At 38.0% G+C, this 24,518-nt stretch overlaps 1 protein-coding gene across 4 annotated transcripts in view; it reads right to left on the bottom strand.

Annotated features, from left to right (window-relative positions):
• Positions 1-24,518, bottom strand: part of TOX (thymocyte selection associated high mobility group box) — a 312,131-nt gene that overhangs the window by 129,386 nt on the left and 158,227 nt on the right. For all 4 annotated transcript variants that reach the window (XM_027561033.1, XM_027561034.1, XM_027561032.1 and 1 more), the window contains one exon: positions 18,164-18,406. In XM_027561033.1, the coding sequence (XP_027416834.1) occupies positions 18,164-18,406 (243 nt within the window). The remainder of the gene's footprint in view (positions 1-18,163; positions 18,407-24,518) is intronic.

Genomic DNA, 24,518 nt, shown 5'->3' on the forward strand with positions numbered 1-24,518 from the left:
CAACAAAGGTCCGTCTAGTCAAAGCTATGGTTTTTCCAGTGGTCATGTATGGATGTGAGAGTTGGACTATAAAGAAAGCTGAGAGCCGAAGAATTGATGCTTTTAAACTGTGGTGTTGGAGAAGACTCTTGAGAATCCCTTGGACTGTAAGGAGATCCAGAGTTTGAGCAAGCTTAGGGAATTGGTGATGGACAGGGAAGCCTGGAGTGCATAGTCCATGGGGTCCCAAAGAGTTGGACACAACTGAGTGACTGAACTGAACTGATGAAGATCCCACTAAGTGCTGGTGTGTTCAAATCTTCCAGCTCCTCCTCTGCGATAACTGTGTGTGGCGTTTGTATGCAGGGTAAGTGGGCCAGTCAGTGTACGGTCCCATGCAGAGGTCTCATAGCACTGCTCTCAGGAGCTGGGGTGTCTGTAGGTTGATGAGAAGAAGGAAGCCATTGACATGGGGAGCTCTGCAATTCACTCTCGGGCCCCACCATTCTTCACAACGTGTGTCCTCGTTCACACTCTGGGCTCTTGGGTAGGGCCTTCAGTCCACGGGGGCATCTGAGCACACTGTTCCTTTGGGACTTGTCCTGTCAAGAGGCTTTGTGACCCTGGTTACATTAATTCATCATTATTGGACAGGAATGAAGAAAACCTAAAGTTTAGTCGTAATTCACTGTCCATTTCTTTGGCTTTTATCCATTCCCTGTCACACAGAACATTCAAATATTTATGAAGAGACAAATTGATACAAACGTATTAGAAAAGGTAGTAGGAATTTAATAAAGAAAAGGAAACATTTTGACCTAATTTCAGATCTGCTATCCTTGGCAAGTTGCCCAGAATTTTTACTTCTTTTATTTATAAAATAATTTAAATATCTTTTCACTTTTAAAAGTAAGTTTTGTATCCTAACGATGGAGAGGGAAGAATATCTTGAGGTTGGTTGATAACGGTGTCCTGACAAAGGGTGGACAACCCAGCTACCGGGCACAAGAACTTGTCTACTAGCGTAGCCTGCTGCCGCCTGAAGAAGTAACACTGCCTTCCTCATAGAGGAGGTAATAATTTAAATTTTTGGATTTTTGGCAAAGAGCTAACATTCATCATTAGCTGGAATGCCAATCTATTCAACATGATGACTGGAAAATGTACTTAAACTGTTAGGTACTAGAAATATTAATCTTGTGTTTCACTTAATCCCCCAAACCACACAGTGATGTAAATATTGTTGTCATACCATTTTTTTCCCTTTTACAGCAAAGGAAACTGAGAGTCAGAGAGACCTAGTGATTTGTCAAAGTCATCAGCAAGAATTCCAAGCCCACCCTTTTTTTTCACTGGATTATAAGAGCTCTCTTTTCCTCTACTCGTTCTCTGATTATATTATTTCAGCAATGTAAACATAAAGTGAGTTAATTTTGTTGAAAAAACAAGAGAACAGAATTGGGAAGGTTTCTGTCTGGCATGGGCAGCATGAATGGAATGGAACCAAGTCCATCAGAAACCTCCACGGGGAGAATGGAAGGAACAGGGGCCCCAGTAAGGCTTTCAGTGCAGTGTGATCGAGCCTCACCCCATGAGAGGCACAGCCTCTGCCTCCTCAGGAATGGCAGGGTGGCTGTTTACCACCTACTGGCTGCCAACTGTATAACCTGCCTGTGACCTCAGTGCCCTCCCACCCCACCCCCGCTCCGGGCAAGGAAAGGATCACACCACCCTCTCCTGGTGCAACTGTGGGGATTTAGGAAGAAACTGTGAAAACACTTTGCCCAGGACCTGGCAAAAGCAGATGCTCAGTAAATGTCAGCTCAATAGTTCTTAGAACGGCCCAGGTAGGGTGGACACTAATAACTGGAAGAGGAATGACAGACAGTGTGAGGAAAACCCAGACAAGCAGCTGTGGGGCTTCCAAGCAGGTAGGGAACAAATAGCTAACATGAGGCACCCCATCTGCCGGGTGCCGTTTGAGGGCTTCAGACACCTGGAGCCATTGAAGCCTCACCACCAAGGACAGCGAGGCATGTGAACTCATTGGCCCACAACCACGTGCAGGGGTCAAGTCTGGGCTGCCTCACCCCTGAACCAGCTGGTGTACCCACCACCTGCACTGCTTCTGCAGACCCCGAGGCCATGGGTTCATTTCTGCAGGTGGCCAGCACTCCCTGGATGGCTTAAGGAGGGCACCAGATCTGAGAATCTGACTTTCCACAGTCTCACATTTTCCAAGTTTCATATATGTAGCCCTCATCTTTCCCAGTGAACTGTCAGCTCCTGGATTCTAACCTTCACTGCCTGTCACACCTAGTAGATTGGAGGCACAATGAAGACCCTCCAAACATGTGAGAGTGGGGTGGAACTCGAGCTCGCAGTCTGGCTGCAGAAAAGGCTTTGTCTGTTGTCTGCTGGGAAACATGGCCTGAGCCCCGTGGGTTGCTGTAATTAGACATGGGGCTGGTTTGGGGAAAGCAAAAACAACCCCAGACACGAGAAAACAGCTGTTGCCTAAAGGTCCCAGTTTGCATCTGTCTTGTGGGGGGAATGGCCACTGGCACCATGGTACTCTGGCGATGGGAAAAGAGTTCCTAACACACAATCGAGGCCTACATGTGTAACTGCATACATTTATGTAGAGAGATGAGAGATATGTAAATACAGATGCAAACAACTTAATTTTTTTCTATGTGAATAAAGTTATGTCTCTTTGTCCTGTTAATTTTTCAAACACTGTAGATGTGTATACCACACAACAGAAAGAAAATGCATTAAAATGCAAATAGTTTTTTATCTTTTGATAGTCTTAATAACATAATGGTTTTTTAGCAATAGTCCTTATGAATTTACCATCTTAATTAAAGCAGGACTTTATTTTTCAGCCACATCATTTTCAAATTTCGTAATGCATGAAGGACTGGTCCTAGCTCGACCTGCTAAGCCATTATTTATGTCTGCTGGTTAGTAGAAAATGTGATTAACTATGCATTGCATATAAAAATATGAAAAATGTTAATAGTGCAGTATGTTTTGGGGGCTTGAATACTATTTTATTGAAGAAAATAATGATTTTGATTAAAAAACACAAAATCCCTTAAATGTTAATAGTATTTTTCAAACGTAACAAATTTTGAAGAAGTTTTTCCCCTATCCTGAATTATAAAAGGATAATTAATTACCCTTCTGTCAAATGATACATGGATTTCCCTGGGGAATTTGTATATTCTATTAAATTCAGAGAAATCTGACTATCAATTTTGTTATTATATATCTATTAAAACACTAAATATATTTATTAGGTGAAGAAGAAAAGACCTGTTCTCAGAATTATTATGGCATTTGTGATATTTTAAATGACTGAGAAAAGGAAGGTTGAATCTAGTATTTTAATTACTGTCCAGAATGGTAAAAGACTGCAGTACTCTATGCCTTTTCTCCAATGGAGTGTGTTTGCTTCTGGCAGAGAAACATATATGAATGACTAATATAAAAAGACAAACATTATGTTCCTGTAGGTATTGCTTGTCCACATAAGAGAACTCAGAACTTTCAAACTGGAAAAAAACTGAAATGGAAAAAAAAACAAAACCTGCTCTTAGAATGTTCCCATGTGCTTGAGATAAGAACAGTTAATGAATAATGAAGGAAGCGGTGTCTTGGAGTGAGACTGGTTCATTGTTCTCCTGAAAAGCATTTTAGACTAATTCTCCTATGACTCCATGACTAAATGGATTTATAATGCACCATTTTAATGTTAATAATCTACTCACCCAAATCAAGGCAACAGCAAGTCAAAGATTGAATCATTTTGTGATTATATATGTGTATATATATATATGTATATTAAAAATCAACACTGGTCATATGAGCCAATCTTTAACAAACATTAATTCTTTACATTGCCTCTTCTGCCCCTAAGATTTTGGAGGACTAGGCAGAAATATGTTCCTTTAGGTATCTTGTAATTTTGCCGACAAATTTTCTCCACAAAAATAGCTCTACTCAGAAAATAAAACTACACATCTGAAAAAGATCAACTATACACTGTAATTAATTGTCAAACATATCAATTTAATAGTGGTATGGGTTAGGAATAATTAGTAGTAAGTTGATTAAGTGTTAAAACTACAAAATAGATGTAAGGTTAGGGCTCAGATTAATTTAGCTAAATGGAAAGTATTACCGCAGTCTCGATGCATTTAGATGCCACAACACATGGTATTACATTTTTTTAAAAGTCGGAAAATTGGTATTATTTTAGAAGACTATACAACTTAGAAGTGTCAGGAAAACAACAACAACAACAACAACAACAACAAAAACAAAGCAAGAACGATCCTGTACCTGTTTGGGGAAAACTATAAGGGTTCCATCAGGGATAACTGAGTTCATTTCTTAGATCAGAGATAGTTACTGAGGTCTTACTCTGTGCAAGCACACCCTGTAACACTGTTATTAAGGATTTCCGTGTGGAAGTCTTGATAATGAAACCAAACAAGCTCTTGGGGGTCTGGGTTCTCTTTTCCGTAAAGAGCTCACTGGGCAGAGTGAGAGGCAGACTTCTCTGCATGGTGTGGTGAGAATGGGGTTATGTCCTGAGCGTTAAAGCAAAGGCCAAGGAAGGAAAGACAGAGCCAGAAGGACACGAGGGCAGTGCTCGGCTCAGAGTCTGACTGCTGTTCAGGACTTGATGGATGAAGCGCTAACAATCTTACTTAGGGTCCAGGGGTGTGGATGGACCCAAAGGTAGAGGAGACACAGACAGCATGCGTGGAGGGTGTAAGGGACAGGCAAGGGGGCCACACGCAGGAAGCATACGTCCCACGGAGCCCTCAGGTACATGATTTCTCTCCTGAACAGCTGTTTATTCTTCCTGCTCCCACCTCTTTTCATCCAGATTCTGTGCTGCTTTTCCCAAACGCCCTCTCAACACTTTAGGAAACATGTTATTAACAATTGGAGGGTGCAGCTAGAGACTGAAACTTTATTGCCAAGGCCTGGGAAGTCTTACTTATGGGCCTACTTGGCACCTGTTTGTCCAAGGACAATTAGGAGTACGTAAGAATATTTTTCTTCCCTCTCTTTGTTTGCCAAAGGCTATTTAAATCATGGATACGCAGCCAAAAAAAAAAAAAAAAAAAATGCCTAGAGGAGTAACGCCATGATGTCCTTCCCAGATGTTTGCCTTTAGGATGAGAAGTGAGTTACACAGAAACAAGATGGGGAACTGCTGCCTAGATACTAATATAGCAAGGGACACACGCCATGGGAGTGATCGATGGGTCAAAAATTAAATATGTCAGCAATCAATGATGCTATTAAAGAGCCTATCATAAAATGTCCATGTAGGGGCATAGAATTATTTGAAAACTTCAGAAATAAATCTGCAACCCCAGGCTCTGTCTGGAGCTCTGCCTTCCACGGTGGTTGGCATTCCTTAAAATCACAAATTAGAAAAGAAAAAGTTAATTTGATTTAAAAGTTGAAAAATATGACCTTTGAGGAAAGGTTAAAGGAACTGGGGTTATTTGGACCAGGTAAAACACAACTGCAGGACTGACTTAATAAATGTCAAATACTTTCAATCAATTGTTCCTCAAGCATTCAGATGTCTGAAGGAGACAAAGTAGAATGAAATTGCAGTTAAGATTTTTTAGTTTAACTTTAATAAACAACTTCCTGGAAGGAATCTAAATCTCTCAGTGCAATTTAACTTAATGTTACAAGGTTAATTAAACACAAACAGACTACCAAGGAAAGTTGTGGAATCTTGGCTCTTAGATAGAAAACCGCATATCTTAAATGGTTTAGGTTTACTTCTGTCTGGAATTAAGAGACTGGATTGAATAACTTTAAGTTTGCTTATAGTATATTATATAACTGGTCTTATAGCTTTTTAATTTCTTCCGTGCATGGGCTAGGCACTAATCCATATGAACTCTAGGGGTGAAGAAAAAGTACAGCAACCCTTATACACAAAGTGAATCCTGAGTTGTCATACTTGGCATAAGAATGGAGAGGAGTTATTTTTAAATTGGCTCCTTTACTGAACACTATTGAGGAGAGCTCTATTTTGGAGCAATATTTTATTACAGAACTAAAAGATAGTCCCAAATCATTAGCATACTGAGTTCACGGAATTTCTTAACAATACCATATTCAAAGTAGAACCTGTTTTGAGCAAAGAAAGGGCTTAAGTGGAGCTTACCAACTCACTACAAACAATGCTCATTTTTAGCCTTATTAGGAATTTGACACTAAAAAAACCCCAAACCACACACTTTTATTATTATATATGGTCAAAAATAAGAATAAAAAACCTGTCCATTTTTTCACAGTTGTTACAATGGTTTAATAATTGCTCTCATGTTCAATATTAAAAAAAGGATAATTTGTGAAAAAATGGCTGAAATTGCTAAACTTTTGATGAATTGTGGCATAATGCTAAGTAATCATTCTTTGTCTTTTTTCTTCTGTCAAAGTGGGCAAAATCATTTTTTTACTGCTTTTCTGCTCCTATTTTTTTTTTAAAGAAAGAAACAAACCAGGGTGACATCCATTCCATTTTAAACTAATGCTTCTATTATTTCATGTCTAAATGGGGCTGACATCATCAGCTCCTTCATGTCCTAAAAGATACTTACTTAGCTCCAGTCCACTATTACATACTTTATGCATTACATGAAATAAAATATCTCCTGATTTTGAAAATATTTATTTTAAAAACAGCAATCAAATTGTATGTAATCACATTTTCTGCTTGGCTTTGAAAGCTACATTATTCAATATGCCAGTGGTCCTTTCCATAATGGCAACATATTAGCAATTCATGCTGCTCTAATACAGTGGACTTCCTTGATGTACCGCACTCCCTACAGACCCAGAGGGGCACCCCTGCTTTAGCTGCATGTGTCCTGCACAGCACCTACCCAAGTGATGGTTGGCAAAACAGCTGTGCAGTGGCCTCTGAATGCAAAGTGTGCCAGACTGAAAGCTTCAAAAGACAATACATCTGAGTATATACATCACACTTGCTTTTGTTGCCCGGAAAAAATAAGGCATTTGGGAAATAAACCCCCCAATTTTATTGCCTTTTAACATCTTTTTCCATTTTAAACTCCAGAACTGGAAATTTGAAGTATTCAAAGAAACTGAAATCGCCTTTGTTGCTTTTCTCATTGTAAATTTTCTATACTATGTCATTAGGAACCATACTCTACAAAAAGCCCAGGTTCTAAATGAATCCTTTCTGTGAGGCCATTCTAAAACTTTGCACGATGTTTCTTTGTATGAAAGAGCTTCTGTTGCCTGCACAAAGAACAAGCAATCACCACATACGGGCCAGGCAGGAGCCTTGAATGACTTTATACAAGGTTGCATTTTGCCTTCCACCAGCCCATGGTGAAACCCAGCAGTGAGGGTGCCAGGATGAAGGGGAAAAGGAGAGGCTCCTGATTTCAGTTTGCAGGAATCAAGGGATTTTTCTTAGACCATGAATACTTAATATGGACATTTTCTTATTCTACCTTTCTCCCCAAACAACTTTGTAGTTTCTATATAACAACATGAAAACAACATCACTTTCTTCTTAATGGCATAATAATATTTTCCAGCTAAAAGAAACGTTCTGTCCAATAAGTTCAAGCAGCTTAATAATCGATTCGGCTTTAGGGTGAGGGTATGGGTAAAACACTGAGAAAGCCCATGCGATGGTGGGAAAAATGACTAAGTAACTAAGGTGACAAGCTGAGTGAGCTGCAACTCTGGATCACAGTTGTGTGGTCGATAGAGAATGAATCACAGGAAAATGTCAGCCCTGGAAAGGATCTCAGAACTCAACTAGTCCTGTGGTTTTCCTTCTTCTTGGGGGGTAGAATCCTAAGTTCAAGGGCATTTTTTACAAGAAATGTGAACAAGTGAGATGAATAAGAGCATCGTGGTTCTGGCTGATTCCGTTCTGGCTTCCCTTGGCTCCGCCTGATCTAGTCCGACCCCGCTGGTTACAGCCAAGGTACAGTGAATCGTCCATGGTTAACAAGCTTACCCCAGGCAGGGCCTGGCCTTCCAGACTCTCATTCCAGTGCTCTTCTAACCAGATTTCACTCCTGGAAAAGCACAGACTGTTCAATTACCCACTATCAAAATAACTCAAGGGAATTTTGAGAAAAATGGAACTCTTACACACTGGGTCATGAATGACTGTTTAACTTGGACCTTGAAAATCAGAACTAGTTGGCACTTATTTGACAGTATATACTAATAGAAATTCTACACTCTTTTATAACCTGGTCTTGGAAAATTTGGACTTTTAAGAAAATGGAATCTTTTCTTAAGTGCCAGAAATCTAACTTTTTGCCAGAGTCCAGACTGACTACTAACACATAAAATTGGCATAGGCAAGAATATACAAAACGGAAGTGGTGGGAAATTGGAGAAGGAAGGAAAAAAGTCACCCTATGTATGCTTCACCCCTGTATATGTTTATGGCAAGTTTCAGAAGGCAAGCTAGATATTCTACCCTAGTGACATTTTTATCAAAAACTAATACAATTATGTAAAGATTAAAAATAAAATAAAATTTAAAAAAAAAGAAAAAAAAATTAAAAAAGACGGATTAGTTGGGAAATTGTATCTAACAATTCCAGAAAAGAAATCTATTGTAGAATATGCAAGAACATTATGAATAAAATTTAAAAAATGAATTAGAGTAAAAAAAAAAAAAGGGATACCACTGAATATATCTAGTGCCTACTGTTTGACAGGCACTAAATTCATAGATATTAATTACTTTAATGCTCACAACATCATGAGAATAAGTGTCTTATCTCTATTTTATAGGTAAAGCAACTGAAGTACAGAAAGGTTATGCAAGTTGCTCAGTGTCACATAGCTGGTATGTTATTGTGCCAGGATTTGAACTGAGGTCAAAAGACATCTTGTGGTCAAAAGACACCAGGGTTAATCACAATGATATATAAGGACACTCAGTAGAAAGTAAAGACTTTTTGGTGATGGCAGGCTTATTGCTTTTTTTTTTGGACAGATGTGAAGAAGATTAAGGATTTAAGTATAAATAACTCATTTGAAAAATCTTCTCTCTCATGTATTTTAACTTCTCCAAAGGAGTTATACATATACATTCTTGCTTTTCATATTTTATTTAGAAAACTTACATAATAATGCTTCCTGTGTGCCAACCAATGATCTAAGCAATTCTTAAATATTCATTTCACTCCACAAGATAAGGACGATCATTATCCTTGTTTTTCACATAAGGAAGCTGGAGTATTCATTGGCTGAGCTATGGAGCAAGTCACTTAACTACTCTGAACCTCCATTTTTCATACTGTTGGGATAGTAATACTCAGATACTGACTTCTAATTATGAACTAAATTTTTTACATCTAATATATTAGACATTTGTTGGAAATGCTTAGAATCAGTAAAATTGTATCACTTACATTGCCAGTAGAGATAAAAAACGGATAGATATAAGAACATTTAAAATAAATTTCCAGAAAACATTATGTATTACATAAAACAGCAACATATATAACATAAAATAGTGCATATATGTTAAATAATATAATAACCACTAAAGTATATACAGTATCTAAAGGAGAACTAAATATTTTCACCTTTTTGATCCATTCAAATTTTAAAATTCCATCATGTGAAAATACTAACACAAAGATCTGAGCACCATATTCAGGATATATTTAAAGTACTGAAAGGGAAAAATATACAACCAAGATTACTGCACCCGGCAAAGATCTCATTCAAAACTGATGGAGAAAGAAAAAGCTTTTCAGACAAGCAAAAGTTAAGAGAATTCAGTACCACCAAACCAGCTTGACAACAAATGTTAAAGGGACTTATGTAGTCAAGAAATACAAGAGAAGGAAAAAGATCTACAAAATCAACCTCAATTAAGAAAACGGCAATAGGAACATGTATATCAATAATTACTTTAAATGTAAATGGATTAAATGTTCCAACCAAAAGACACAGACTTGCTGAATGGATACAAAAACAAGACCCTTATATATGCTATCTACAAGAAACTCACTTCAGACCTAAAGAAATATATAGACTGAAAGTGAGAGGATGGAAAAATATATTCTATGCAAATGGGAAGCAAAAGAGAGCTGAAGTAGCAGTCCTCATATCAGACAAAATAGACCTTAAAATAGAGAAGATTATAAGAGATAAAGAAGGACACTATATAATGATCAAGGGGTCAATCCAAGAAGAAGATATAACAATTGTAAATATCCATGCATCCAACATAGGAGCACCTCAATACATGACAAACACTAACAGACATAAAAGGAGAAAGTCACAGTAACACAATAATAGTAAGAGACTTTAATACCCCATTCACACCAATGGACAGATCATCAAAACAGAAAATAAATAAGAAAACACAAGTCTTAAATGAAACATTAGATGAGATGGATCTTATTGAGATCTTCAGGATAGTCCATACAAATGCAGAAGAATACACCTTCTTCTCAAGTGCCCATGGAACATTCTCCAGGCTAGACCACATCTTGGGTCACAAATAAAACCTCAGTAAATTTAAGAAAACTGAAATCAGATCAAGCATCTTCTCCGACCACAACTCTATGAGACTAGATATCAATTACAAGAAAAAACTGTAAGAAACACAAACACATGGAGATTAAACAATACATTTCTAAATAACCAACAGGTTACTGAAGAAATTAAAAGGGAAATCAATAAATTTCTAGAAACAAATGCCAATGAAAACATGACAACTCAAAACCTATGGGATGCAGCAAAAGCAGTTCTAAGCAGGAAGTTTATAACAATAGAATCCTACCTCAAGAAACAAGAAAAACATTGAATAGACAACCTTACTTGACACCTACAACAACTGGAAAAAGAAGAACAAAAACCCCCCAAAATTAGTAGAAGGAAAGAAATCATAAGGATCTGAGCAGAAATAAATGAAAATGAAAGAAACAACAGTAATGTAAACAGTGAACAAAGAGTAAAGATTATTTAGTTTTAATAAAACTAAAAGCTTGTTCTTTGAGAAGAGAAACAAAATTGACAAACCTTTTTGGCCAGACTCATGAAGAAAAAAAGAGAGAAGAATCAAATCAACAAAATTAGAAATGAAAAACCAGAGGTTATGGCAGACAGTACAGAAATACAAAGGATGATAAGAGACTATTATGAACAACGGTATGGCATGAAAATGGATAACCTGGAAGAAATGGACAGATTCCTAGAAAAGTTCAATCTTTCAAGACTGAACCAGAAATTATGAACAATCCAATTACAAGCACTGAAATTGAAGCTGTGATCAAAAATCTCCCAAAAAACAAAAGCCCAGGACCAGATGGCTTCACAAGAGAATTCTATCAAACATTTAGAGAAGAGCTAATGCCTATCCTTCTAAAATTCTTTCAAAAAATTGCAGAGGAAGGAACACTTCCAAACTCATGCTATGAGGCCATTATCACCTTGATACCAAAATCAGACAGAGACAACACAAAGAAGAGACTATAGGCCAATATCACTGATGAACACAGATGCAAAAATCTTCAACAAAATTTTAGCAAACAGAATTCAGCAACACATCAAAAAGCTCATACACCATGATCAAGTTGGGTTTATCCCAGGGATCCAAGGATTCTTCAATATATGCAAATCAATCAATGTGATACACCATATTAATAAATTGAAAGTTAAAAACCAAACGATCATCTCAATAGATGTAGGAAAAGCCTTTGACAAAATTCAGCACCCATTTATGACTAAAACTCTTCAAAAAATGGTCACAGAAGGAACATACCTCAACATAGTAAAGGCCATATATGATAAGCCTACAGCAAACATTATTCTCAATGGTGAAAAACTGAAAGCATTTCTCCTAAGATCAGGAACAAGACAAAGGTTTCCACTTTCCCCACTATTGTCCAACATAGTTCTTGAAGTCCTAGCTACAGAAATCAGAGAAGAAAAGGAAATAAAAGGAATCCAGATTGGAAAAGAAGAAGTAAAGCTCTCACTGTTTGCAGATGACATGATACTGTACATAGAAAACCCTAAAGATAGTATCAGAAAATTACTAGAGCTAATCAATGAATTTAGCAAAGTTGCAGGATGCAAAATCAATACACAGAAATCACTTGCATTTCTATATACTAACAATGAAAAATCAGAAAGAGAAATTAAGGAATCAATCCCATTCACCATTGCAACAAAAAGAATTAAATATCTAGGAATAAACTTACCTGAGGAGACAAAAGAACTGTACACAGAAAATTATAAGACAATAATGAAAGAAATCAAAGATGACATAAACAGATGGAGAGTTCCTGGGTAGGAGGAATCAATGTTATAAAAATGACTATACTACCAAACACAATCTACAGATTTAATGCGATCCCTATTAAAAGACCAACAACATTTTCCACAGAACTACAACAAAAAATGTCACAGTTCATATGGAAACACAAAAGACCCCGAATAGCCAAAGCAGTCTTAAGAAAGAAGAATGGAGTTGGAGGAATCAATCTTCTTGACTTGAGATTATACTACAAAGCTACAGTCATCAAGACAGTATGGTACTGGCACAAAAACAGAAATATAGACCAATGGAACAAGATAGAAAGCCCAGAAATAAACCCACGCACCTATGGGTACCTTATTTTTGACAGAGGAGGCAAGAATATACAATGGGGCAAAGACAGCCTCTTCTATAAATGGTGCTGGGAAACCTGGACAGCTACATGTAAAAGAATGAAATTAGAACACTTCCTAACACCATACACAAAAATAAACACAAAATGGATTAAAGACCTAAATGTAAGACCAGAAACTATAAAACTCTTAGAGGAAAACATAGGCAGAACACTCGATGACATAAATCAAAGCAAGATCCTCTATGACCCATCTCCTAGAGTAACAGAAATAAAAATAAAAGTAAACAAGTGGGACCTGATTAAACTTGAAAGCTTTTGCACAGCAATGGAAACTATAAATAAGTTGAAAAGACAACCCTCAGAATGGGAGAAAATAATAGCAAATGAAACAACTGACAAAGGATTAATTTGTAAAACATACAAGCAGCTCATACAACTCAATACCAGAAAAGCAAACAACTCAATCAAAAAGTGGTAAAAAGACCTAAACAGACATTTCTCCAAAGAAGACATACAGATGGCTAATAAACACATGAAAAGATGCTCAACATCACTCATTATTAGAAAAATGAAAATCAAAACTACAAGGAGATATCATCTCACATCAGTCAGAATGGCCATCATCAAAAAGTCTATAAGCAATAAATGTTGGAGAGGGTGTGGAGAAAAGGGAACACTCTTGCACTGTTGGTGGGAATGTAAATTGACACAGCCACTATGGAAGATGGTATGGAGATTCCTTAAAAAACTAGGAATAAAACCACCATATGACCCAGCAATCCCACTCCTAGGCATATACCCTGAGGAAACCAAAATTGAAAAAGTCACATATATCCCATTGTTCATTGCAGCGCTATTTGCAATAGCTAGAACATGGAAGCAATCCAGATGTCCATCAACAGATGAATGGATAAAGAAGTTGTATACATATACACAATGGAATATTACTCAGCCATAAAAAGGAATACCTTTGAGTCAGTTCTATTGAGGTGGATGAACCTATAACCTATTATACAGAGTGAAGTAAGTCAGAAAGAGAAAGATAAATATCATATTCTATTGCATATATAAGGAATCTAAAAGAATGGTACTGAAGAATTTACTTACAGGGCAGCAAAGGAGAAACAGACATAGAGAATAGACTAATGGACATGAGGAGAGGGGAGGGGAGGGTGAGATGGATGGAGAGAGTAACATGGAAACTTACATTGCCATGTGTAAATTAGATAGCCTATGGAAATTTGCTGTATGGCTAAGGAAATTCAAACAGGGGCTCTGTATCAGCCTAGAGGGGTGGGATGGGGAGGGACATGGGAGGGACATTCAAAAGTGTAGGGATATATGTATACCTATGTCTGATTCATGTTGCAGTTTGACAGAAAAGAACAAAATTCTGTAAAGCAATTATCCTTCAATTAAAAAAAGAAATAAATTATATTTTAAAGAAAGATCTGAGCATCGTACTAACAGCAAAAGGCTCAGCTTTAATAAAACTGGAGGGCTTTTGTAAAATTAAGTTGTAGATAGTTGATTCTACACATAAATCTACCTAGGGTGGATCATATTCATGAGATTTAAAAATTTACAGCAAGTAATTATTTAGAGTTCACAAGTGTTAGCTTTAATTAGTTGTTTCCAAACTTGAGGAGACCTTGAAAGAAGAGAAGTTATAGAAAGAGCCCTGTAATTTCTAGGTGGGATTTTTTTACATCCTGATTCTGTAGCCATTATTTCCTCATCTGTATGAGCACTGATGACCTAAATCGTACACTATTCCATTTCATACATATGTCTTACATATATGTCAACAACTGGCAAACCAATCAATCACATTATACATGAGCAAAGTTGCTAGAAAAGAGTTTTAGTCAGTTTATATAAACATGCATGAAGAGAGTATCGTATAGACCTAAAGTTACTTTCAGAGAAGATAATACTTAGTGCTTTTAAAATATAAAACATGGCAATATGAAGGGCTGTTCATCTTTAGCTCCGCCGATATGGGAATGATGTGCAAACAGCTTACGAGTTCATCTTTCTGTTCTCATCCTCAGTACCCTGTGTCTCAACACTCCTTGCCTGAGTTATAACAGGCTCCCAGACTCGACACAACTCCAGTTTCTTGCCACTGCAGTCCCTCCAGAGAGATGCCAGAAGGATATTTCTATGACACTGATTTCATAATGCTTTTGCCTTCAGTGAAAACAGCCAATGGTTTCTTAGAATCCATCATATCAAGTCCACTGTCAGAGTGGTTTTTGAAACCTTTGGTCAAATCTCCCCACTTACAGTATCCAACCTGCTTTTCAGATGCTCTCTCCTGGATGCCTTTTCTTTCCTCTCTGTTTGTCCAAATCAAAACTACCTTTCAAAACTGGACTGCCATCATACCTTTTCCACTAAGTTTATACAATACCCAAGCCAGATGACTGTAGTTCTGCTAGGTAGGATTCCTATTGGGTCCACAGTCAGTGAAACTGTTTACCCTTCTCTTGTCTTAGTTGCTTCACATTTGACTCAAATTGTTTCATACTTAGTTGTGCTTTTTCTAGAGTTACAAGCTCCTGAAGGACAGTGACTGTATCTTATCAATCATTTGAGCCCTTGCAAACATTTAGAGCAGGGAAAGCATTTAAAATGTACACACTGATGAGTGGTGTTCCAAACACATAATAGCTCAAAATAAGAACTGGAGAGGCCTCTTGTTTCTCAAAGGAATTAGCAAACTCCAATAAAGTTGATCTTTCCAACTGTATTAGATTTCTACTGCAACTCTGCAGTATATCAGACTCTGGCTGTTGGAATACAGTCAGAGATCCAAACCTTGAAACAGAATTCTAAAAACAAATTTCACCTCCAAATCTACATTCTCCAAGACCACACTTGCTTAAAAAATGAGTTTAGTATAGATTTAATGTTAAATCAACATAATTAACTGGATTTATGCTGTCTAGGACAGTAGCCACTAGGTAATGTAATTAAAATGAAATAAAATAAAAATTAGTCCTTCAGTCATGCTCACGATGTTTTAAGTGTTCAATAGCCAATGACTCTTGCTATTAGATTGCATGGATAATAAAAAAGCCATCAGCACAGAGAGTTCTACTGGACTGTGCTGAAGCCTGCCCGAAGTCTTGCCAAAATTGGATTTGTTGAAGCAGCTTTTAACTTAAAGCATAAAATTCTAGGACCAGTTCTGTGAGGAGGCAGGGCAGATGTCCACCTCAGAATACGGTTTGGAGGTACTGGGATGTCTCACCGTCCTATGAAAAACCCTGACAGACTCACGTGCCAAGAACTGGAATAGTACATCAGAGCTTCACTTGCTTAGCTTAGGCTGAACAGGATCCCTCTGCCTTGTAAAGTGTGCAAACACAATGTTAAGGGGGGAAACACCAAAGTCCAGTTTCTAAGAGGAAAGGAGCATGAAGAATTAAGATGAGAGAAGCTCATGATAAGCAAATAGGGAAGCACTGTAGAGGAATGGCCTAGATAGTGGTGCTTCATGACTGGGACCAGGGCCAGTCCTGAGCCTGTTAGCTGAGGGCAGAGTGACCAAGAACAGCAAAGCTGGGCAAACTCCAGGTCAGTGTACACTGAGGTTATACACTCATCTCTTAAAGAGTGATGGTGAATTGGGAGAGTCCTCGGAATGCTGCTGCTGCTGCTGCTAAGTCACTTCAGTCGTGTCCGACTCTGTGCGACCCCATAGATGGCAGCCCACCAGGCTCTGCCGTCCCTGGGATTCTCTAGGCAAGAACACTGGAGTGGGTTGCCATTTCCTTCTCCAGTGCATGCTTGGAATGCTAAGAAGGCAAATTATATGAAAGGAAAAGAGTTTTGAGACTAAAACTCTCTGACTGAGGATCTCACTTCCTCCTATGGCTCAACCTCATGAGCACACGAGGATGAGGTGAGGAGGACAAAGCTGGTACTTCCTGCACTGTATTCATCCTTCCTCTTCTTCTCAGTGAATAGGGGAGCCTAGAAAGCATGACCTGGATGCCTTATTGGCTCCTGAACTGGGTCTGAACCTTAGCCCCAAAGAGGAATAGGCACATGATTTTTCAAGGTCACTACTTTGAAGTAAAACATTATTCAGATTTACACAGCACATTTTCTAAAAAAAATCCATCTTCCATTTTATGAAGTCACACTAATACTCTTAGGATAAATTTATACAGTGTAATATCATCTAAAAACCAAGACAATACTGTAGAGATTTTTGCTACTGCTGGTGCCGGGAATAAGTCCTCTCCTTCAGGCCAACCAGCTAGCTGCCAGTTTTGTGGAGAATCCTACACCCTACCATGCCCTGTGGCATTAGGCTCAGGACTTCATTCCCCAAACTACAAATAGATTTCTTTCCACGGTCCATCTCCCCGCTTTATGTTCATGGTTAACAGCAAAACCTTCCAGTGAAGTCACTCAAGTTAGAGATACATCCAAATGATTTAGATAAGTGATAACATCAAACACTTTCCTATCAGAAACAACATAAGATAAACAAGTTAATCGATTTGTTCATTGGGAATATGGCAGCACTGTTCAGTGACTTATGAAAATGACAACAGAGATGGTTGGACTGTTAAGTGACTGAACAACGGAACCAAAGTAAAGACTTTAACATCCCACCTGTCATTCATTAGAAGTTTCTATTAACCTCAGAGAGTTTCATGACATGGTAGAAAGCTCTGCCCTTGGCCATATACTGATGATAATATCTTTCACTCCGTGAGATATAGACAGAGAAATTACTAAGGTTTTAAATGACGTAACAATCAGAAGGAAAGATTTTATGATGTCCGTATTCTCAAGCACAGGATGCTTGTTAAAAATACAGACTCTTGGACTTTTGGGTGGGGCTAAGAATTTAAATTTTGCTAGTTTTCTGGTGATAACATATTCTTACTAAATTTGAGAAGTGTCAAACATTAGAAGATTCAGAGTAACAACAAAGTCCAAGATACAGGAACATTTTAGTGGAGACAAATTTTGATCACCCAAATCATACCTTCAAAATAAAGATGAAAATTGTTTTCTTGCTTTCTGATTATATAAATTTGTGGGATTTGAGAGCAGAAAACAGGGGTGAAACCAACCTTCATAGCAGTTCCCAGAAGATGTGGGGGATCTTGCTTGTGGTGAGAAATCCTGCACTAGATGAGACATGGCACCTTCATGATAATTTTTATCTAAAAGCTAGTAAGACAGTTTGACCACATGACTGGACATTCAGTGTCAAACAGTATTTAGTACTTTGGGTTATAAATATAAGTGATCAAATGTGTGGTTAATTGATTTTGCCTTGACTTAAATATATGATGGAAAACTGTATTAGGATTTTACAGGACTAATGGAGAACATCTTCCATGGCTGAGAACTATTCTAGTTTCAGAAAGCCATGTTATGATGATTGAAAGCTCCTCGCATGAATTTAGGCCTTGTCAGTGTGGGGTCCCCGACTCCCCAACACAAATCAGGAAGCAGACTCTTACCACAGAAATGGAGTTGGGAAGCAGTGCTCCGTCTTGTCCCAGCATATTGGAGACGGTGATTTCAGGTAGGTCCATGTTTTGTGGATGAAACGGTAGCAGGCCATTATGGTTCATTGGGTGACACAGAGAGTGGTAACCAGGTTCGACCTCATTCAGCTGCACCAGAGAGTGATCGGGGAGGGAAGGAGGAGTGATGGGAGGAATGTTAAAGTCTTCACTTTCCAGGCTTGGGCCAGGGTAGGACTGAAAAGACAAGGTGATATTGTTGCAAATTACCATCCCCTTCTTCTCATCATGGTGAACAAGCACACAGGACCCCTTCAGATAGTATTACAAGCAGCATTAAAGATCTGGCAAAGACATTTCTAATACTCAGATTATCCCGTTGCAAGTTCTCTATTATGCATGGAAGAAAATTGCCTCAAAGGCATAACCACTTCTCGTATAAAGAGTGCTTCCATTAGGCAGTTTTATTTTTCCAAGAAGCTGAGCTCAAACAGATTTCAAAGGTCCCATTAAAATTTTCCAGAGTTTTAATCTAGCTGAATACCTTTTTCATAGGAATTGTGGGGAAGGAAAAGCAATTTATAAAATTAATATTTGATCAAACATGTTTTGTAGGGCTCCCTACTGCTCAGATCATGAGATGTCATAAAATGAATTCCAGAAGTTCTGAGGTGACTGCTTTTGTGGTTTGAAGTGCTACCAGCTCACAACTGACAAAAGACAAAAACTTAGTAAAGCTATAACTTAAATATGTTGTGTAAGTATGGTTGCAGGGAAAGTTTGACATATGAAGACTATGCCATTAAAAGCTATTTTTATCGTGAAGATTATGTCATCAAAATAAAAATTAAGATGGTTTTCTTGATTTCTGACTATTTACATTTATTTGATTTTCCTCTAGAAGATGACAAACTCAAAATCATTGAAATGCAGTTTGGCTAATTATGAAAGGCAAAATAACATGAATATCACTATAATACTAATTGAGGAATAAAAGTCAATTAGTAAAATAAGTAACAACATATGAGTGGCTTTTTCCTTTTAGAAAGTAGCTTTTAGATAAAAGAGGAAAGGAGGAAGCAAAGAGGAAAGGAAAAAGCATACCAGGACACTACTGCTTAAAAATAGAATGTGGTAAACACGGAACTGGTTAGTAAAATGCTGTTACCAATTCATATCAGAACACAGTGAGAGTCAGCAGTCTTTAGAGAGCAGGTGCCATAATGTGAAGGAAACAAAGGGGGTCCAGATAACTCTTGCAAGCCTATCTTTCAAAGTAAGCGAGTCTTCCTAGTGTCTGAGCGCGTGGGTAACAAGGGCTCGCTTGTCTGACAGAAGCACGCCTGCTGGAGTGTGCAAGATTTGAAATGAGCAGGCAGAGGGTAGGAGCCAAAGAAAGTAGTCTAAGGTATTCATGGGGTGTTCAGCCAATAAGCTGCATACTCCTGCTTCCAAGTGCCTGGGGTTATTTTTTCCAGATGGCGTCTATTTGTCTAACAGAAAGAAAATCTTCAAGTTGCACTTGCTAAATGTTGTACAAGTTTTGATATATTTGTTTAGGTTTTGTCAGAAGACATGATTAAATGAAGAGCTACTTGGAACATCTGGCATGGAGACCTGGTCACGTAGAGGCATGTGTGGGTTACAGACTGGGGTGTATGAGGGAAAGATTTGATTCATCTCTGCAGGTAACTTTTCTTAAGTATCTAAAGTTCTGCTAAAAGAAAAAATCTCCAGCTCTAAAAGTTCAATCATAAGTTTCCAAATTTTCCTGTTTGCAATATCTGTCTCCTGACTGAAAAATATATTAGTGCTTTGTGTGAAAACTGCAAGTTTCATTAAAATTCTCACTTGCCTAAAATATTTTAGACCTTGAATCTGTAGATCTAAACCCTCAGCTCCAGGTACAAGTATTCATATAAGTAAACATAAAAGATGCAAAATGGGGGAGGGGAGAGGAAGCACATTTATCAATGCTGACTTTGTGTAAAGCACTGTACTGAGTCCTTTGACTATGCTGTCTTCATTTAATCCTTACAATAATCCTTTGTGTGGCTATTCTTACCGTTTTCCTAAAGAAAAAATTGAGAGGCTAAAGTTAAATAACTTTCATTTAGCTGGCAAGCAATCAGAACATTTGAGGGATGAATGTAAGAAGAAGGAAGGTATTTTTAATTCTAATACTTGCGTAATTTTTCATTTCCATTATTTTGTTAAGTTAAATGATACAAAGTTGCTAATACTCAATTGTTTTTGATTGATAAAATTTTACAATTTAAGAGTTTATATTAGCGTCAGCCTGGTCCCAAATTCTACCCCAATGCCCATCCCATTAAAATCTAATATTTACTCTATAAGAGCACAAGTATTCATAATTTGTCTTTTTGTCAATATTTCAAAGGCTGAACTTGTTGATACATGTCTTTTAAGAAGTTATCTGATGTCTGTTTGAAACTTGCCTGAATAAGGTACAATTAATTCCAGTCATAAAGGAAAAAGATGTTTTTAACTTCATAAATGCCATTAAACAACTGAAAATACCCAGGGATATTCTACCTATGGTGTACTATAACTTACATTCTAGAATGTCTCCAGTCGTTAAATCTTAATTTGTGGTGTTTTAAAGGAATTTAATTGGTATCACTTTACATCCAGTGATAACAATTGTACTGCAATTTAACTAAACTACATGGTTTACTTTCACATAATTACACATTAAGGTTATTTAATCCATGCACTTATGTACCAAAACCACAGATCCCACAACTTAACCGGTAATGGGTAGTATGTGGATCAAGAATTTTAACAACAAAAGGTTACTTAGTAGTTTCTATTCTTTACATTAGAAGTCATGAGATGGTTATTTGCCAGGAGCCTATTACAGTGTAAATTGATGCCATATAAAAGTATCATGGTAACTGCATAAATGTCAAAATGTCACAGAACTTAGAAAAACTTCACTGCCAGACTAATTACTAATTACTTTTTAAATCTGGAAAAGAGTTAGGTAATTCTTCAACACTGACTTCCATGACACGACTTTATTTTGATTTCTTGAAATCTAGTAAGTCTGACTTAACCATAGTAAGTTATATGTTAGAGGCAATTTGCAGTTTGGGGGGTTATGTAACAATTGCTTATGACTCAGTATTTTCCCTCATTCTCCACAAAGCTGCCTGGTTACAGTCAGCATTCAATGCTTGTTGAATGAATTAACAAATGAATCACTAAACGAATGCATTCAAGAGTAAGTGAAGGAGAAGATGACTTTTTCAAAGGCATGAAGTTTATGAATATACCCATGCTATGGCATGGGCATGAATAAATACACTGTATTCCCAAGAATGCACTGGCTAGATGACCACATGGTATGGAATGCTGACTGCTCAGCATATTGGGAAGTGAAAGTACTATATCCTGTGAAAGATGTAAAGGCTTAAGCAGCCTGAGAATGCTGGGGTGGGGTGGTTTGGTGTGCCTCTTTGGCTATTTATTCATCTGTCCCTCTGAAGTGGCTTGCACTTACCACCCCATGGTAACACAGAAGTCCCAGAGGATTCCTAAGGGCGGTTTGGGGCTTCTGGCTCTCAGGAGTTGTTGGACTAACCCCAGTGCAGCTAAGGACCAGGCGGAAGCCTCAGTTCCACATCAGGATCCCAAGGGGTTGGCCATAGAGGGCATGAGAGCGTGCTCTGAGCATAGAAACGACACCAATGATGATACCAGGGGCTGAGTAGTCAGAGAAGCTTCAGTGAACGTCATTCCTTGCACTTCCTACCAATTCAGGATGCTTTTCTGACTCAGGCTTATTTTCTTCCTTCAAGTCTCAGTGAGGCCAGGTATTAAAAAACTTTCATCCTCCAATTTTCTTGACACCAAAAATCACTTGATCCTAAGACCCTGCATATCCCTATAAGACCTAGGGCTATGTATTTTTTTTTCAGCCTGAGTTAGAGGCCACCAAGGATCAATCCATGGTCTCTAAGAATCTAGAGGGCTGAGTTCCAGGGTACAGTGCTGGAGAAGAGCAGGTATGGACCCTCAATGTGGCATCATCTTCCTGATCAGCCTTGATAGTGCCGTTCACTCCTCCCTGTGTAGAGATCAGAGCCATGCAGCTGCCTCCTCCCCAAGAAATGACAGAAATCAGTGGAGACCATCTCCACAAATGAAGAGAAAGTACTGAGTTAAATAAAGGTATGAAATTCAAGCCAATATGTTTAATTTTACCTTGGATCTTCACCAAGTTAATGAATGGTGAACTGGAATCAAAGACTCATGCCAAGTGATTTGCTCTAAACCATAGCCAGTTAGCATGATCCAAATTATTTCAAATAACTCAAAATTCGATCACTGCTACTTAACCAAACTCTCCTGACCCCAGGACTTCTCACTGGTCCCAGACAAAGGGGTGATTCATTCTACTGCTGGTTCTAGGACATGGCTCTGTCCTAGAGTTGGGGTGGGGGGTGGGCTCCGTGAGTCCCCATGTATCTAGGGGGCAGAAGTCAAGGTCACGGAACGTGGGAAGAGTGGGCAGTGCTAGTACAAGACTTGACTACCACTGGAATGTACGTGAACTTCTCCAAGGCCACGAGGGAATTGCTGGGAGCATTAAAGTAGCAATTCCAAAATATTATCATCCTTGAGAGACTATTTCTATGGTCCTAAATAACAGATCCAGTATCTATTCAAGTCAATTTCTTAAAACCTTACCATTGGTATTTGCATATTTAGCTTATAAAGTGCTATATATTTCTCTGAAGAGGAGACAGATTTTGGACTAGTTGAGAGTACTTAAAATGCCTCCTCAGAGACTGATAAGAAGGCCATGTGGTATGCTGGAAAGACTGGAGCCTCTGGAGTCCAGCAGATGGTGCTGCTCCAGGCTCTCAGAAGCATTTATTAGTGTGGGTTCTGGGGCAGCTTTCTTACTGCTGGTGAGCCTCTGTTTCAAAACCTGCTTTATGGGTTCTTAGGAGCATGAAAACAGAAACATAAGATGGGTAAATGCCTAATAATATATGTCTGCCACATAGAAAGTTCTTAATAAATGGCAGCTTTGGCATAGCTATGCTTATTGTAAAATGGGTTTACGTACACCATGAATTGGGTCATATCTGAGAAAACAAACAAGTACAGATCAAACAGGAGAGGATTAGACATCATAATAAAGGAATTTCAGTATATTTATCATTGATCAGATTTTACATTGAAGCAAAGTGTTGCCCCATTTGTACGTAATGTGTTCATTTAATTGCTCCCTATAAATATATTTTGTCTTTATTTTAATAGGAATTAAACTGCAATTTTGAAATTAAAGAATAACAAGACAGTGGGAAATGGTGAATAGGTGAAGAATGCTGAAGAGCTCAGACAACAAGGACCTCAAGTACAGAGGGCCACAACTGATTCTTCAGAGAACTTTGCTGCAGGCCAGCACCCATCAGTACTGACAGCTCCAACCTACTAACCCACGGATGAATCTGTGAAGCAGAATTTCAGTATCTAAGTTTGCAGCAAAAGCTGTATTTTCTAACATACTGTCTTGTGTCCAAAGGAAGACCATATTCCCTTGGAGACTGTGGTCAAATTGCTAATCAGATGGTTTGTTTTTGAGACAAGAATCAAGAGTTTGGCTAGGAAAGTAACAGCAGAGCCTTCTCATATGTTTTGATTTGATCTTTGGGGAAACTTTCTAGCCACCTGACTAAAGCCACTGTCTTTCCCCATGTCCAACCACCCCTGGCATCTCCAATCCAGTGAAAAAAGAAGGAAAATCTCTTGCCTGATTTCTGGAAGATCTCATTCCCCTGCCTGTTAAATGACATTTCTTTTTCATCGTTTTGCTTTACATATTCCATAGCCTGGGTATCCTGTTTACATTGTTTTCTCATTCTACAATCCACACTTCCTTTCACTACAGTCTGTCCTTAATTTTTGTTCTTATTCTGAATTATTACATCTGGATAGATAAATTAAGCTGATTTTTCTTTTGACTACAGAGAATTTATATTTTTTTGTACTGTTTAGATAAGAGGGTTAATAAATGCTGACCAGGAACAAATAATGGGAAATCTCTTCTGGGCTTTGTCTTTTCTTCTAAAAACCTAGTTTCTCTACCAGAGGGCCTTGTATTTGTGGGTCTCTGTCCACACACTGTATTCATTATACAGAGTGTTCAATCTTTGGTTGACAAGTCCCATAACTCAGAAGAATTCAAAAGATATCATCTTGTACGTATCTTTAAATTATGTGATGGCTTCATGTGATCATGCACACACTAAAAATATGGCAGTAGTTAGAATACTGTAAAATATGTTTCCCATATAGATCTTTATTTGAAAGA

This window comes from Bos indicus x Bos taurus, chromosome 14 (assembly GCF_003369695.1).
Source record: "Bos indicus x Bos taurus breed Angus x Brahman F1 hybrid chromosome 14, Bos_hybrid_MaternalHap_v2.0, whole genome shotgun sequence".
NCBI classification, from domain to species: domain Eukaryota; kingdom Metazoa; phylum Chordata; class Mammalia; order Artiodactyla; family Bovidae; genus Bos; species Bos indicus x Bos taurus.